Source organism: Corvus moneduloides, chromosome 13 (genome assembly GCF_009650955.1).
Source record: "Corvus moneduloides isolate bCorMon1 chromosome 13, bCorMon1.pri, whole genome shotgun sequence".
Classification (NCBI taxonomy): Eukaryota; Metazoa; Chordata; class Aves; order Passeriformes; family Corvidae; genus Corvus; species Corvus moneduloides.
In genome coordinates, this window is record NC_045488.1 from 20,136,530 (window position 1) to 20,148,075 (window position 11,546).

Consider the following 11,546-nt stretch of genomic DNA (forward strand, 5'->3'; position numbering starts at 1 on the left):
AGATTCAGATTTGCCTGTTCTGCTTTGTGCATCTTTGGGGGGTGAAATCATCCCTGGAGATGGTGCCAGAGAGGCAGGATGTAGAGGAGGACCATGCCCAGCTGCATTGGCTCTGCCAGGCTGGGAATATAACTACAGTGGGGTGGTTAAAGAAAGAAAATCCAGACTTTTTTGCCTTCGGGTGCATGTCCGGAGACCAGGTTAGCACTGCAAGACCTGTGTCCTGTCCTGTCCTTCTTCATTAGACTCACACATCTCCTAGATCAGCTGAAGGACTCTGAATAATCGGATCCAAAGCTGCACCAGCATTGCTTCCCAGAGAGATTTTAATCCCTTTTTCCCTTTTCCTGTGCAGCACGACCCCGAGCTCTCCCCGCGGCAGTTCGGCGTGGAGCTGTCGCGGCTGACCAGCGAGGAGCGGGCGGTGCCGCTGCTGGTGGAGAAGCTCATCAACTACATCGAAATGCATGGGCTGTACACGGAGGGCATCTACAGGAAATCAGGATCCACCAACAAGATCAAGGAGCTGCGGCAAGGCCTCGATACAGGTAAGAGGAGGCGGGATAAAATCCTACATGGGGAGGAAAATCTCCGCAGCGGCAAAGTTGGATGGGAGGAGGGTGGGATGGTTCAGCATTCCTGACGCTGGGACGTGCAAGGGATGATTTCACATCAGTGGCCGTAACTCAGGTCAGCAACTCATGGGGTTTTTGGGAGCAATCCATGAAAAAAAGTCATTCTATTTGAGGGAAAATGCTGCCTTACTGACACCCTAGCAATCAGCGAGAAGAGAAATCCTGGTCCCACCTGAAGTTATTTACCCTGGAAAATGCATTTTTCTCTAATTTTACCATGTGGAGCTGAAATCGAGTGCTGGATTTGTTGCCATTAAATGCACGTAAACATTTTTTATTTTAGAGTACTTTATCATAGAACAGTTTGGGTTGGAAGGGACCTTTAAAGGTCACCTTGTCCAGCCTTGGGCTTCATATTGATCATTGTCTCTTGTTCTTTTCCTTCTTGCTTCATCTGGTGCCAAACCCAGACATCAATAACGTGAATTTAGACGACTACAACATCCATGTCATTGCCAGCGTGTTCAAGCAGTGGCTCCGAGATCTGCCCAACCCCCTCATGACCTTTGAGCTCTACGAGGAGTTCCTGCGGGTGATGGGTGAGGAGCCTCCCTCACTATCCCATTCCCTTGGTGGAGGGAAATGGTGGCCACTTTTAGTGCCAAACTTTTGATTCGCTCTTTGGGCCCAAACCAGCTGGTTTTGCCAAATTGTATTTACCTGGTTTCAAAGTCTGATTTTTTGGCTATAAAGGGGTTTTTATGCAAAACCTCAGGCAATTTGGTCTCGATTTGGTGGCTTTTGCATCACGGTTCAGCTAATTTCAGCCCCAGCATTGTATCTTTTAAGTAGGAAAATTAAGAAGTAAAATAGGACGAAGAAGTAGAAGCTGCCCCTAAACGCCGGTGGTTTCTCCACAGGCCTCCAGGAGAGGAAGGAGACGGTGCGTGGGGTGTACTCAGTCATCGACCAGCTCTCCCGCACCCACCTCAGCACCCTGGAGCGCCTCATCTTCCACCTGGTCAGGTATGCTGGGCCTGGGCAGCTCTAGGCAAAGGCAGGATGGTCAGGCATCCTTCCCAGTGGAATAGCTGAGGCCAGAGGCAGGTGGCAGGGGACAGGGAAGAGCTTTTGAATGCGCTGTGTCTTCCAGGAGGTGGCTGTGGAGCTGTTCCTCCAAGGGATGTTGTGTTGATGAGTGACCTCTGCAGTGTTCTGGTCACTTGTGGTTCCTACAGCTCTGTGGTGCTGCCCACCACTGCAGGGACATGTTTTTGGGTGGAAAGGGATGGTTGTTGCCTGGGAATATCTGAGATGTCTTGAGGTTTGGCTTTCTCCCTCAAAGCAAGGTTGCACCATAGAAATATCATCTCCTCTCTTCATCCATGACCATGTGCAAGAGGTGCAGTGGAGGTGCCTCCACCTCTGACTTCTCACTTAATCCCTGTTTTTTCAGGATTGCCCTCCAAGAGGAGACCAACCGCATGTCAGCCAACGCCTTGGCCATTGTGTTTGCTCCCTGCATCCTCCGCTGCCCCGACACAACAGACCCACTGCAGAGCGTTCAGGACATCAGCAAAACCACCACGTAAGAGCCTGGGGCTGGGTCAGCCAGCTCCACCACCGCACCACCTAGGATGGTCAGATGGCTCAAAAATTGAGAGCTTTGGCATGAAGTAATAAACACGTAGCATCTAAATGCAAATAAATGCATCTGCATGAAGGTATTTCCAATTCTCTCAATCCCCGAGAAGTTGTTTAACAAGGATTTTTAAGTGATGGAGGATCCCCAAGAGTGGATAAGCTTCTGCTCCTGCCTGGCACATCTCAGCAGGAAAAGGTGGAGCTTGTGCTGACATGGTGTTATAGTTAATGTAGTTCATTCTTGGCAAGCAAATCTTGATTCTTACCTAATTTTGGCTTTTTTATTGAAGTGAGTTGCTTGGTCTGCAGCAATACTAATATATTTAGATTTATTTATGGTGTTTGCCATAATTGCAGAGGTTTTACAGTGAAAACGTGAAGCACTTGACCAGATTCAGTTTGGCTCATACCAAATAGATTTAAAAATAGATACTGGAGTCAATTACTATAATGAAAATCCTCCAGTGAAGGGCTGGGCTTCTGAAGGAGACAGTTTTACCTCCAGTAAGTATTACAATTGTTGAAGACCAGAACATGTTTGGAGACCCAGCTGGCAGGAACACCTGTCCTTTAACAGGATTTCATTGTAGCTTCTCCCCCACACTTCAGCTCCTGCACATCCTCTCGTTTGATTACAAGGAAAGGACTATTTTTTTCCCCAAATACCTTCCTGACAACATTACACAGTCGGCTCAGTTACACAAGCTGCTGCAGAGTTACTGCTTGCAAGTGAGTTGGAATCGGCCTGCCTTCTCCAGGTTTGTATTCCACTACTCCCTTTTCCAGGTTGGGTCCTTGGCGATCTTTAATACCTCTAGGCTGTTCCTCAATCCATCCATAGCCCATGATCACTCTTCCTAGGAGAATTCTCACCACCCTCTGGCTTCCAGCTGGAGCTTTTCTTCTCCATGCTCTTCCATCAGGGCAGATCTTCAAAATAATCCTTTCCTTGTAATAAAATGAGAGGATGTGCTGTAACTAAGGGAGAAACTACCAGGAAATCCTGTTGAAGGACAAGCCGAGACAAGACAGAGCAGCTCAGATCAAATGTCTTCCTCCTCCCATTTTGCCTTCTTTTGGGTTTTTTCTCCCTTAGTTGTGTGGAATTAATTGTCATCGAGCAGATGAACAAGTACAAGGCTCGTCTCAAGGACATCAACAGCCTGGAGTTTGCAGAGAACAAAGCCAAGAGCCGCCTCTCCTTGATCCGCAGATCTATGGTGAGATGCCAAAGCCCTCTCTGTCCCCTCCTGTCCTCTCCTTGCCCCTGAAGCCACCCTACCTTATCTTCTCCTGCTTATCCCAGCCTCCCAAACCCCTCGCAAACTCACACACCATCTCCACCAGGACAGGGACCCTCAGCCCCATGGTGGCCCCTCACCTTCACAGGGAGTCATACCAAAGCACGAGGAGGTGGGAACTGTGCACGGAAATGTTGTCACTCCTGCTCAGACGTTCCTGATCAGCATTTCCACCTTCATTTGAGCTTGTTTGGTCCTGAGTTGAGTCAAGCATTTCATTGACCAGCTCAACATCACCCCATGGGTGACCTGGACCATCATTTTTTGTGCTCAGTCACATTATCTAAACCCAAAGGCTCTCCCTGCTCCCGCACTGCCTTTTTGGGAGCCTCAAACCCATCTCATTGAGCTTCCACGCTTGCGGGGGGCCGGCAGGCTGCGGATGCACTTGTGCTTGGCTTGTTGGGCTGCGGGAGAGGGACGGACTCGGCGCGGCACCATCAGCACAGGCTTGGGCTGAGGAGCTGAGCAGGCCCTCTGCTTGGACCTGTCCCCAGTGATCCTCAGGGACACATTGCTTCTGCTTTTTGGGGATGAAATCCAAGCAGGGGCTGCCCAAGATTGTGGAGCTGGTGCTGCAGAGCTGCCCCACTCAGTGAACTGAAAAAACCTCAAACTGAGCAAAGCGGGTTTTTGGAGGGGCGGCGGCATGTGCACTCTAACCTTCTGCTTTCCTTTTCATCTCCTCTCTAATCCAGAAGCCCGTACTAATTGCAGTTAGATTTATGAGCATAACCCGCAGTTCAATCCCGGTATGTATCAGCGGCGGCTGCCGCCACCCTCGCTGTGTGTCACCGTCGCTCATTCCAGCTCTGTCCCACCGGCCATTGTCCGTGACCCGTCCGGTCCCGCCGCTCCTCGGAGCCGCCGTTCCTCCCGCAGGTCCCCCGGGCGCAGGAGTTTGGGGCTGGCGCTCGGCCATCCCTGCACGCAGCTCCTCAGAAATCCGCTTCCCACCCCTTTTCCCTTCCTACTTACTTTATTTTCTATTTTATTTTCTTTTTCCATCCTGTGCTTCCCTCTTTCTTACTTTGCTTGATTCATCCCTTCCCTTCTCACCTCAATTCCTCCTCGTTCAGGATGCGTTTCAGCATCAAGTTCCTTTCACAGCACTGCTGTTTCTGAAGATGGTGGATAAAAACCTCAGCTTGGATGCCTTGGAGACCATGAGGCATCCAAAGGTCTCCTCCACCTTCTTGGAGGAGGAGTACTACCACCCTGAACACAAGGTCAGGACACCCAGGTTTGAATGAGGAGTAGTCCAGCAAGCCCTGTATTCCCCAGCTCCATCCCAGCTTGAGTTTGAGTTCTGTGAGACTGTGACAGGCAAGAAAAGCACCTGCAGGATTTTGGGAATGCTCATAGGGCTGTTTCCTTTCCTAGTAGGTGCAGCCCATGATGAAAGTTCCCTCAAGTTCCCCCCATTCTTCCACATCCATGAGTGTCAGGAGGTGGAGAAGAGTAAAATTCGAGCTCTGCTCCCCTGGTGCATTTCTCTGGGGCTTAAGTCCACAAGCCAGTGGGATCTTTGGGATCTTGGGGCTTTTGGCTAATAGGATTCAGGGAGCTGTGCTTCAGCTCAGGAGCCCACGTGAAAGGTGTCATCAGAAGAACACCAGGGCGCAGGAACGGCTTTGCTGACAAAGATCTCTGAGATGTGGTGTTAAAAGATGAAAGGGCTAAAATGGAGGAAATCCAGCTTTTAAAGGGAAAAAGGGAGGATCCTTTATCCTGAAAACCTGCTCTGGGCACATGGGTTGTCAGGAAGACCTGGGGATGCAGGGCTTAAATACGGGGAGGAAAGTTGAGCTGCAACAAGCTCTTCCACCCCAGGGAGACACAGATTCTTCCTGGATGATGGTTGTCAGGGGAGGGCAGCAAGTGATGGACCTCTCTTAGTCCTGGTCACATCAGTTCTGGAATGTAGAAGATGAGATGTCTGGTCATGATAAGATAAAATCTGTTTAATCTCTGCCATGTCCCTCATCTCCAAGAATCCTTCTGCTCTGTGGAGCAGATCTGTAGAGCTGGTCCTCAGAAGATCAAAACAGCTGCATATATGTCTCTCCATCTGTACCACTCTTGTTTGAGTCCTTTTTCGTTGCCAGTTTCAGTATTTAAAAAATGAGGTGGTTCTTCAGAGCTGCATTAAATCAGAGCCAGTTCAGCTGTGGGCACAAAGATCCACATTGGTTGTCTTGCAACGGACCACTGGAGGTGGTCCTGGTTTCTGGATCTCCTGTACGTGAGATCAGGGTATGGACAACATGATTAGATGGGAGTTCCTGTTTGCTGAAGGGGTCAGTGAGACCCTTGTGATGCTCAGGTAATACCAAAGGTGGATAGGGGAAGGATGTAAGACTTGATCCAAGGATAAAGCGGGAGCCAGGTGCCCTGAAATCAAAGCCTTTGTGATGCTCCCACCTAAAGCCACTGTCAAGCTTCCCATCACACAGGCTGTGGGCTTTGTGAGAACCCATCCTGCTGCTAGCTGGGCTTGCTTGGAGTCCAAGCTGCACTTGGTTCACCAGCATCATCCTCCCTGCTGCCTTCCTCACCACCTCCATCCCCGGCCCCTCCAATGTGTTGAGTCCTTCTGGTACTTCTCCCAGCCTGAAGAGAAGTTTTGGAGGGTCTGGGGTGCATCCGGCAGCAGCACACTGAGGACCAATGTCTGGGCCCTTCTTCTTCACTCCTTGGGAGAGCAGTGTGGTTGGCACCTGAGTGTTTGCCACATCACCTCGGCTGGTGGTGGTGACACCATTGTCTCTCTTCAGGGCAAAGGACGCGTGCGGCGCGGCGCCTACCCCAGCCCCGCGTCCCCTGTCACCGGGCGCTTGCCCTCAGTGACGGACGTCCCCGAGGAGACCATGAGCAGCGAGGAGGCCATGGAGATGGAGGTGACAGAGCAGCAGCAGGTGGCCATGCAGCAGGAGGAGAAGGTGCTGACCGAGCAGATCGAGAGCCTGCAGAAGGAAAAGTGAGTCTGGCCGAGGGTTCGAGCCACGTCCCGAACCTGTGGATGTTGTTTGACATCATGTGGTTGATAACTGGCGGGCTCCATCCCTCCATGATCTCTTGGTGCATGTGCATCCCTTTCTCCTCTCCACCTTTTTGGTCCTGTTGGGTCAATGGGGCTGCGTTGGCTTTGCAGGGAGGAGCTGACATTCGAGATGCTGACACTGGAGCCCCGCGCCTCCGACGACGAAACCCTCGAGTCCGAAGCCTCCATCGGCACCGCCGACAGCTCAGAAAATTTGAACTTTGACTCCGAAGGAGCCATCTCCGATCGCTCGGGTAAACCCAGGTGTTCTTGGGTTTATGATGCAGTGGTTTGGGTTGGAAGGGACTTTCAAAGGTCATGAAGTCCATCTCCCTGCCATGGGCAGTCCCCCCCCAAACTTGGGGGCACCACGTTTTTCTGTCACTCTGGGAAGGATTATTATTATTTGGGATTTTCAAGTTTATTGAAAGTCAACGGTTTAAATGGGTGCAGAGAGGGGGGTTAAGGGTTCAAGCACATGGCCCGGGGGGGATGGATGGGAGCAGCCAGGGTTGGTGGGGAGGTGAACATTCTTCCAGTGCTGCCGCTTCATCTGGGGTGACGCTGCCCCCACCGAGATGCTGGGAACGTTGTCCTGGCTTCAATGGCATGTGTCCCCAGGGAGGGAGTGGTTGGGTACTGGGTGGTGTCCGGGTGTTGACCATCCGTGGTCCTTCTGCCCCTGCAGAGAGAAGTGTAGCACTTACCTCCCTGCGCCCTGCCAAGGCCGAGGGGCCGAGCCGGCTGCGACGGCACCCCAGGATGCGGCTGGACCCGGCGGAGCCGTCCGACACCCCCGTCTCCTCCTCCTCCTCCTCCCAGTCATCCACCTCCTGCTTGCCCCACCTGCCCCGGAAGCGCTTCCAGATGTACTCCAAATCTCCTTTCTACCGAGCGGGGGGACACGGCGAGGCCCCCGAAACCCGGGCGAGCGCTGAGGGCCTGGCGGGGCCGCTCCGTTGTCCCGAGGACCGGCCGCAGTTCACCACACGCGGGACCTTCAACCCGGAGAAAGGCAAACAGAAACTGAAGAGTGTGAAAACTTCCCCCCCAAAAACCAAAGAGCCCCCGGATGGGGGGCCTGGAGGGGGACGCAAGAGGAACCCCGAGGCTGATTGCGCTGCCGCCCAACCCCTTGTCCTCCTGGGGAGCAATGAGTTCATGGTCTGAGATGCTCCACCCCAGGGCTGCATTCGTGCCGGGGCATCCTCCCCATCAGCAGTGCTCTGATGGTTTCCTCGTTAATGCCAGGGGGATGAATTCTTAATTAAAAAGGCCGGGAGGGGACGGTTTTAATGGTGGCCTTAATGGTTTGGGGGGGTTGAGACCTTCGGGTGGCCAGGGGGTGGACCGGGATGGGAGGCCCTGGCCGGCTCCTGGCCCTTCCCCTCAGAGCATCCCACATCTCGGAGCATCCGCCGCCAGATCCTTGTGCCGAATCGCCGTCGGTAGGAGCAAACCAAGCCTGGAACTCCCATGGGAGCACCCCGAGCTGGCTCCACTGCAGCCAAGCCCTCCGCGCTTTAACCGCCTCATCCACGCCAACGCTGAGCGCATGGAAAAGTGTTAAAACCTGCCAAAAATAACCTTTTCCCTTTGGTTTTTTATTTTTTAATGAGACCTAACCACCTTTCCTCTTTTTTTTCTTTTTTTTTTTTTTTTGAGACCATCAGTATTAAAAAATAATAATAATTAATAATAATCGAGGACTACTTGAAGCGATATTTGTTTATATACCGGTTCCTGGAGTTACATGTAAATATATATATTTTTATTATTTTTTTTTAACGTTTTTCCCCAGACAGAATTTTTTTTTTAATTATTATTATTATTTTTGGGCCAGAGAGGAGGGGAGCAATAGGCTGAGCCATCCTTGCTGTCACCACTGGTGTCACCGGCCATCGCTCAATAAAACACGGAGTTTTATTTTCAGCAAGAAATCCCTGGAGGTGTGATTAGCCCATCATAGCCCATCATAGGACTAATTAACGATGCTAGTTAATGACTCAGCTCATAATCCCTCCCCAGTCGTCTCATCATCATCCTCAGTGGCACCTGGAGAAGCTCCGGGTGCCGGAACACCTCTGGAAAGGCAAAATTAGGAGCCCTGGCTCACTAATTAGATTTATAAAGGCTGAATCTGTCCTTCCAGGTGGGCTGGGGCTCATCCTTTCCTGAAGTGCCATCAAAAATGGGGAAAATAGCAAAAACTTGAGTTTTCCTGAGTATTTTGTCTTTTCCCAGCATGCCTGGGTTTGGCCGAGCTGCCCCTCGGTCCCCTCTCCCCCTGCCCATTCCAGGGATGGTTTATTTATTTGGGTTATTTTTTATTCGCTATTTGAAATTTGACACTTTTTTTTCATGTTATCTTTAATTTTTTTTCCTACGGGGGAAGCGACAGATGCCGCAGGGAGAGTGGGAACAGCATCGGCCTCGGCTCTGCATCCCGGGAGTGGAGCCAGACCGAGTCAGTCACCCCCATCCGGGGGGGAGCTGGGATTTTCCCAGCCCCAGAGGGACAACCAGGGCTTTGGGGACCGACCCGGATGCACAGGGAAGGCGGAGTGTGACCACAGCAGTGGAAACTCCTGGGGAGCCACCCCAAATTCTCTGGGAACTGGGATTGTTGGGAGCAGCCGAGTGCTTGGTGCCAAACCAGCATTTTGAGCCACTTGAACTAAAAACCCCAGAACTGCCCTTAAAATGGCTATGGGGGAGGAGATCCTGGGGACGAGTGAAGGGTCCAGCCTCATCCTCAGGTTCCTCATCCCAGCGGGATGAGAGCAGGGATGTCAGATCTGCCTCGGGCAAACATACTGATATAAATATATATATATATTTATATATATATATATATATGTACCTAATTTCTTTTGGAATATATTTATTTTCCTTATATATATTTAATTTCTATATAAGGAAAATATATTTAAGTGATATTTATATATATGAAGAACATATATAATAATATATATATTCTATATATAAAGAAAATATACACACAAACAAATAAATATTCTCCATACAATTAAAAAATACATAAAAGAATATAAAGGCTAAATACATTTATGTATTTTCTATTACATATATAGTACATATTTATATATAAATATATAAGGTATTCTATATATAAAGAATGCGTATTTCTTTATGTATATATGTTTATATATTTATATATAAAGAAGTATAGAAAGGAAATTAATTATATATTTCCTTATGTATATATTTTACATATTTCTATATATAAGGAAGTATATATATATAAAGGAAATATGTACTATATATAGAATATTTATTACTTTATATATATTTTAATGTATTTCTTCTCTATGTAGAAACATATTTAATGTTATATGATTTAAGCATATATTTAATATATGTTTAATATGTATGTTTATGTATGTTTCTTTACATATATTTATATATTTCTTTATATAAAGAGTATTTCTCTGTAAAGAAATATATAAAGGAAATATATAGTATATATAAAGAAATCTATTTTCTCTCTATTTCTTCATATATATAAAAATGTATGGAATGTAGGGAAAATATATAAAGAAAATAGACTTCTTGATATAGATAAGTGTATGGAATATATATAGAATATATTGAAAATATATTTCTTTATATATATAATATACTTGTGGTTATATGTATAAAGAAAAAACACATGTAAAAGAAATATATACATATATATATATATATATATAAAATCCAGTTCTGGCAGGAGCTGAGCAGGACTGGAGGGATAATGGGCTGTTCCAGGGTCCCCTTCCTCTGGCATCTCCCCGCTCCTTCCCAGCCCTTCCCTGGCAGGATTTGGGGTCCCAGAGGGTTTTCCGGAGGGCTGAATGTACTGACTACTGGAGGGCTGCGAGGGGAATTGTTGTTATTTTTCATGGAAAGTTTTCTAAGTAATTTATAAAGTCGCTGCGTGTAAATTAAACAAAGTCTGTATGTAAGAGGATATATTATCCCGCGTCGCCCGCGCTCGGAATCGTGTACAAACCGACACAAACGGACAAATAAAAGTGTCAATCTGCAAAGGCCAAGAATTCCCAGTGGGACACTGTTCCTGCTGCCCACGCCCCAGGGGTCTGGGGGTTGTTTGTTTCCCCCATTTGTTCCATGGGGTTATGGAGTTGTGGATTTTCCCCATCCCCGTGCGGATGGTGGAGCTGGGAGGGGGAGACGGGGCTCGGGATCACTTCCCTTCAGCCTGTTCAGTGCTGGTTATTCACATTCTCATTATTTATGGTCAGAGAACTTCTGTTTCTCTTACTTGATATTCACATTATTTTTATTTATGTATATGCCGAATATTTACATACAAATTATTTTAATCAGATAATTTCTATTTCATTCTATTTAGATAATTTGTTTTCAATTTATTTCTATTCAGATTATTTCTGATTACTTTTAGGTAGACTGTTTACATTCAGACAATTTATTTTCAGTTTATTTCTATTCAGATTATTTCATTATATTTCTGTCCACACAATTTAATTCAGATTATTTCCAATGAGATTCATTATGTTTCTCCTATTTATATGCAGTTTGTTTATTTTCAATTTATTTCTATTCAGATTATTTCAGATTATTTAGTTTTATTTTCTTTCTATTCAGATTATTTAGTGAAGGATATTTCAAAGCAGATATTTATGTTCCAATAATTTACGTGCATTTTATTTCTATTCAGATTATTCATATTCATCTCACTTATATTAAGATAGTTTATTTTCAATTAATTTCTATTCAGACTATTTCAGTTTATTTAGTTGCATTATATTTCTATTCAAATTATTTCATTATTTCCAACGGATTATTTCCAGACATATTACTTATACTTATCTTTTTTATATTCAGATAATTTCCAGTTATTTTCATTTTATTTTTATTCATATTTTTCTGTTAATCTTACTTATATTGATTATTTAATTCAGATTATTTATACTAATTTTACTTCTATTTAGTTTATTTCCA

The 11,546-nt window shown here is 46.9% G+C and overlaps 1 protein-coding gene across 13 annotated transcripts in view; it reads left to right on the forward strand.

Moving 5' to 3' along the window:
- The window catches only part of MYO9A (myosin IXA), a 175,394-nt gene extending 167,109 nt beyond the window's left edge, over positions 1–8,285 (forward strand). For 10 of the 13 annotated variants that reach the window (XM_032123312.1, XM_032123311.1, XM_032123315.1 and 7 more), the window contains 9 exons: positions 356–548; positions 1,046–1,174; positions 1,496–1,601; positions 2,032–2,163; positions 3,316–3,439; positions 4,219–4,272; positions 6,298–6,500; positions 6,675–6,817; positions 7,252–8,285. In XM_032123312.1, the coding sequence (XP_031979203.1) occupies positions 356–548; positions 1,046–1,174; positions 1,496–1,601; positions 2,032–2,163; positions 3,316–3,439; positions 4,219–4,272; positions 6,298–6,500; positions 6,675–6,817; positions 7,252–7,733 (1,566 nt within the window). In that variant the 3' untranslated portion in view covers positions 7,734–8,285. The remainder of the gene's footprint in view (positions 1–355; positions 549–1,045; positions 1,175–1,495; positions 1,602–2,031; positions 2,164–3,315; positions 3,440–4,218; positions 4,273–6,297; positions 6,501–6,674; positions 6,818–7,251) is intronic. The other 3 variants (XM_032123317.1, XM_032123319.1, XM_032123318.1) reach the window with 1 other exon arrangement.
- The last annotated feature ends 3,261 nt before the right edge of the window (positions 8,286–11,546 follow it).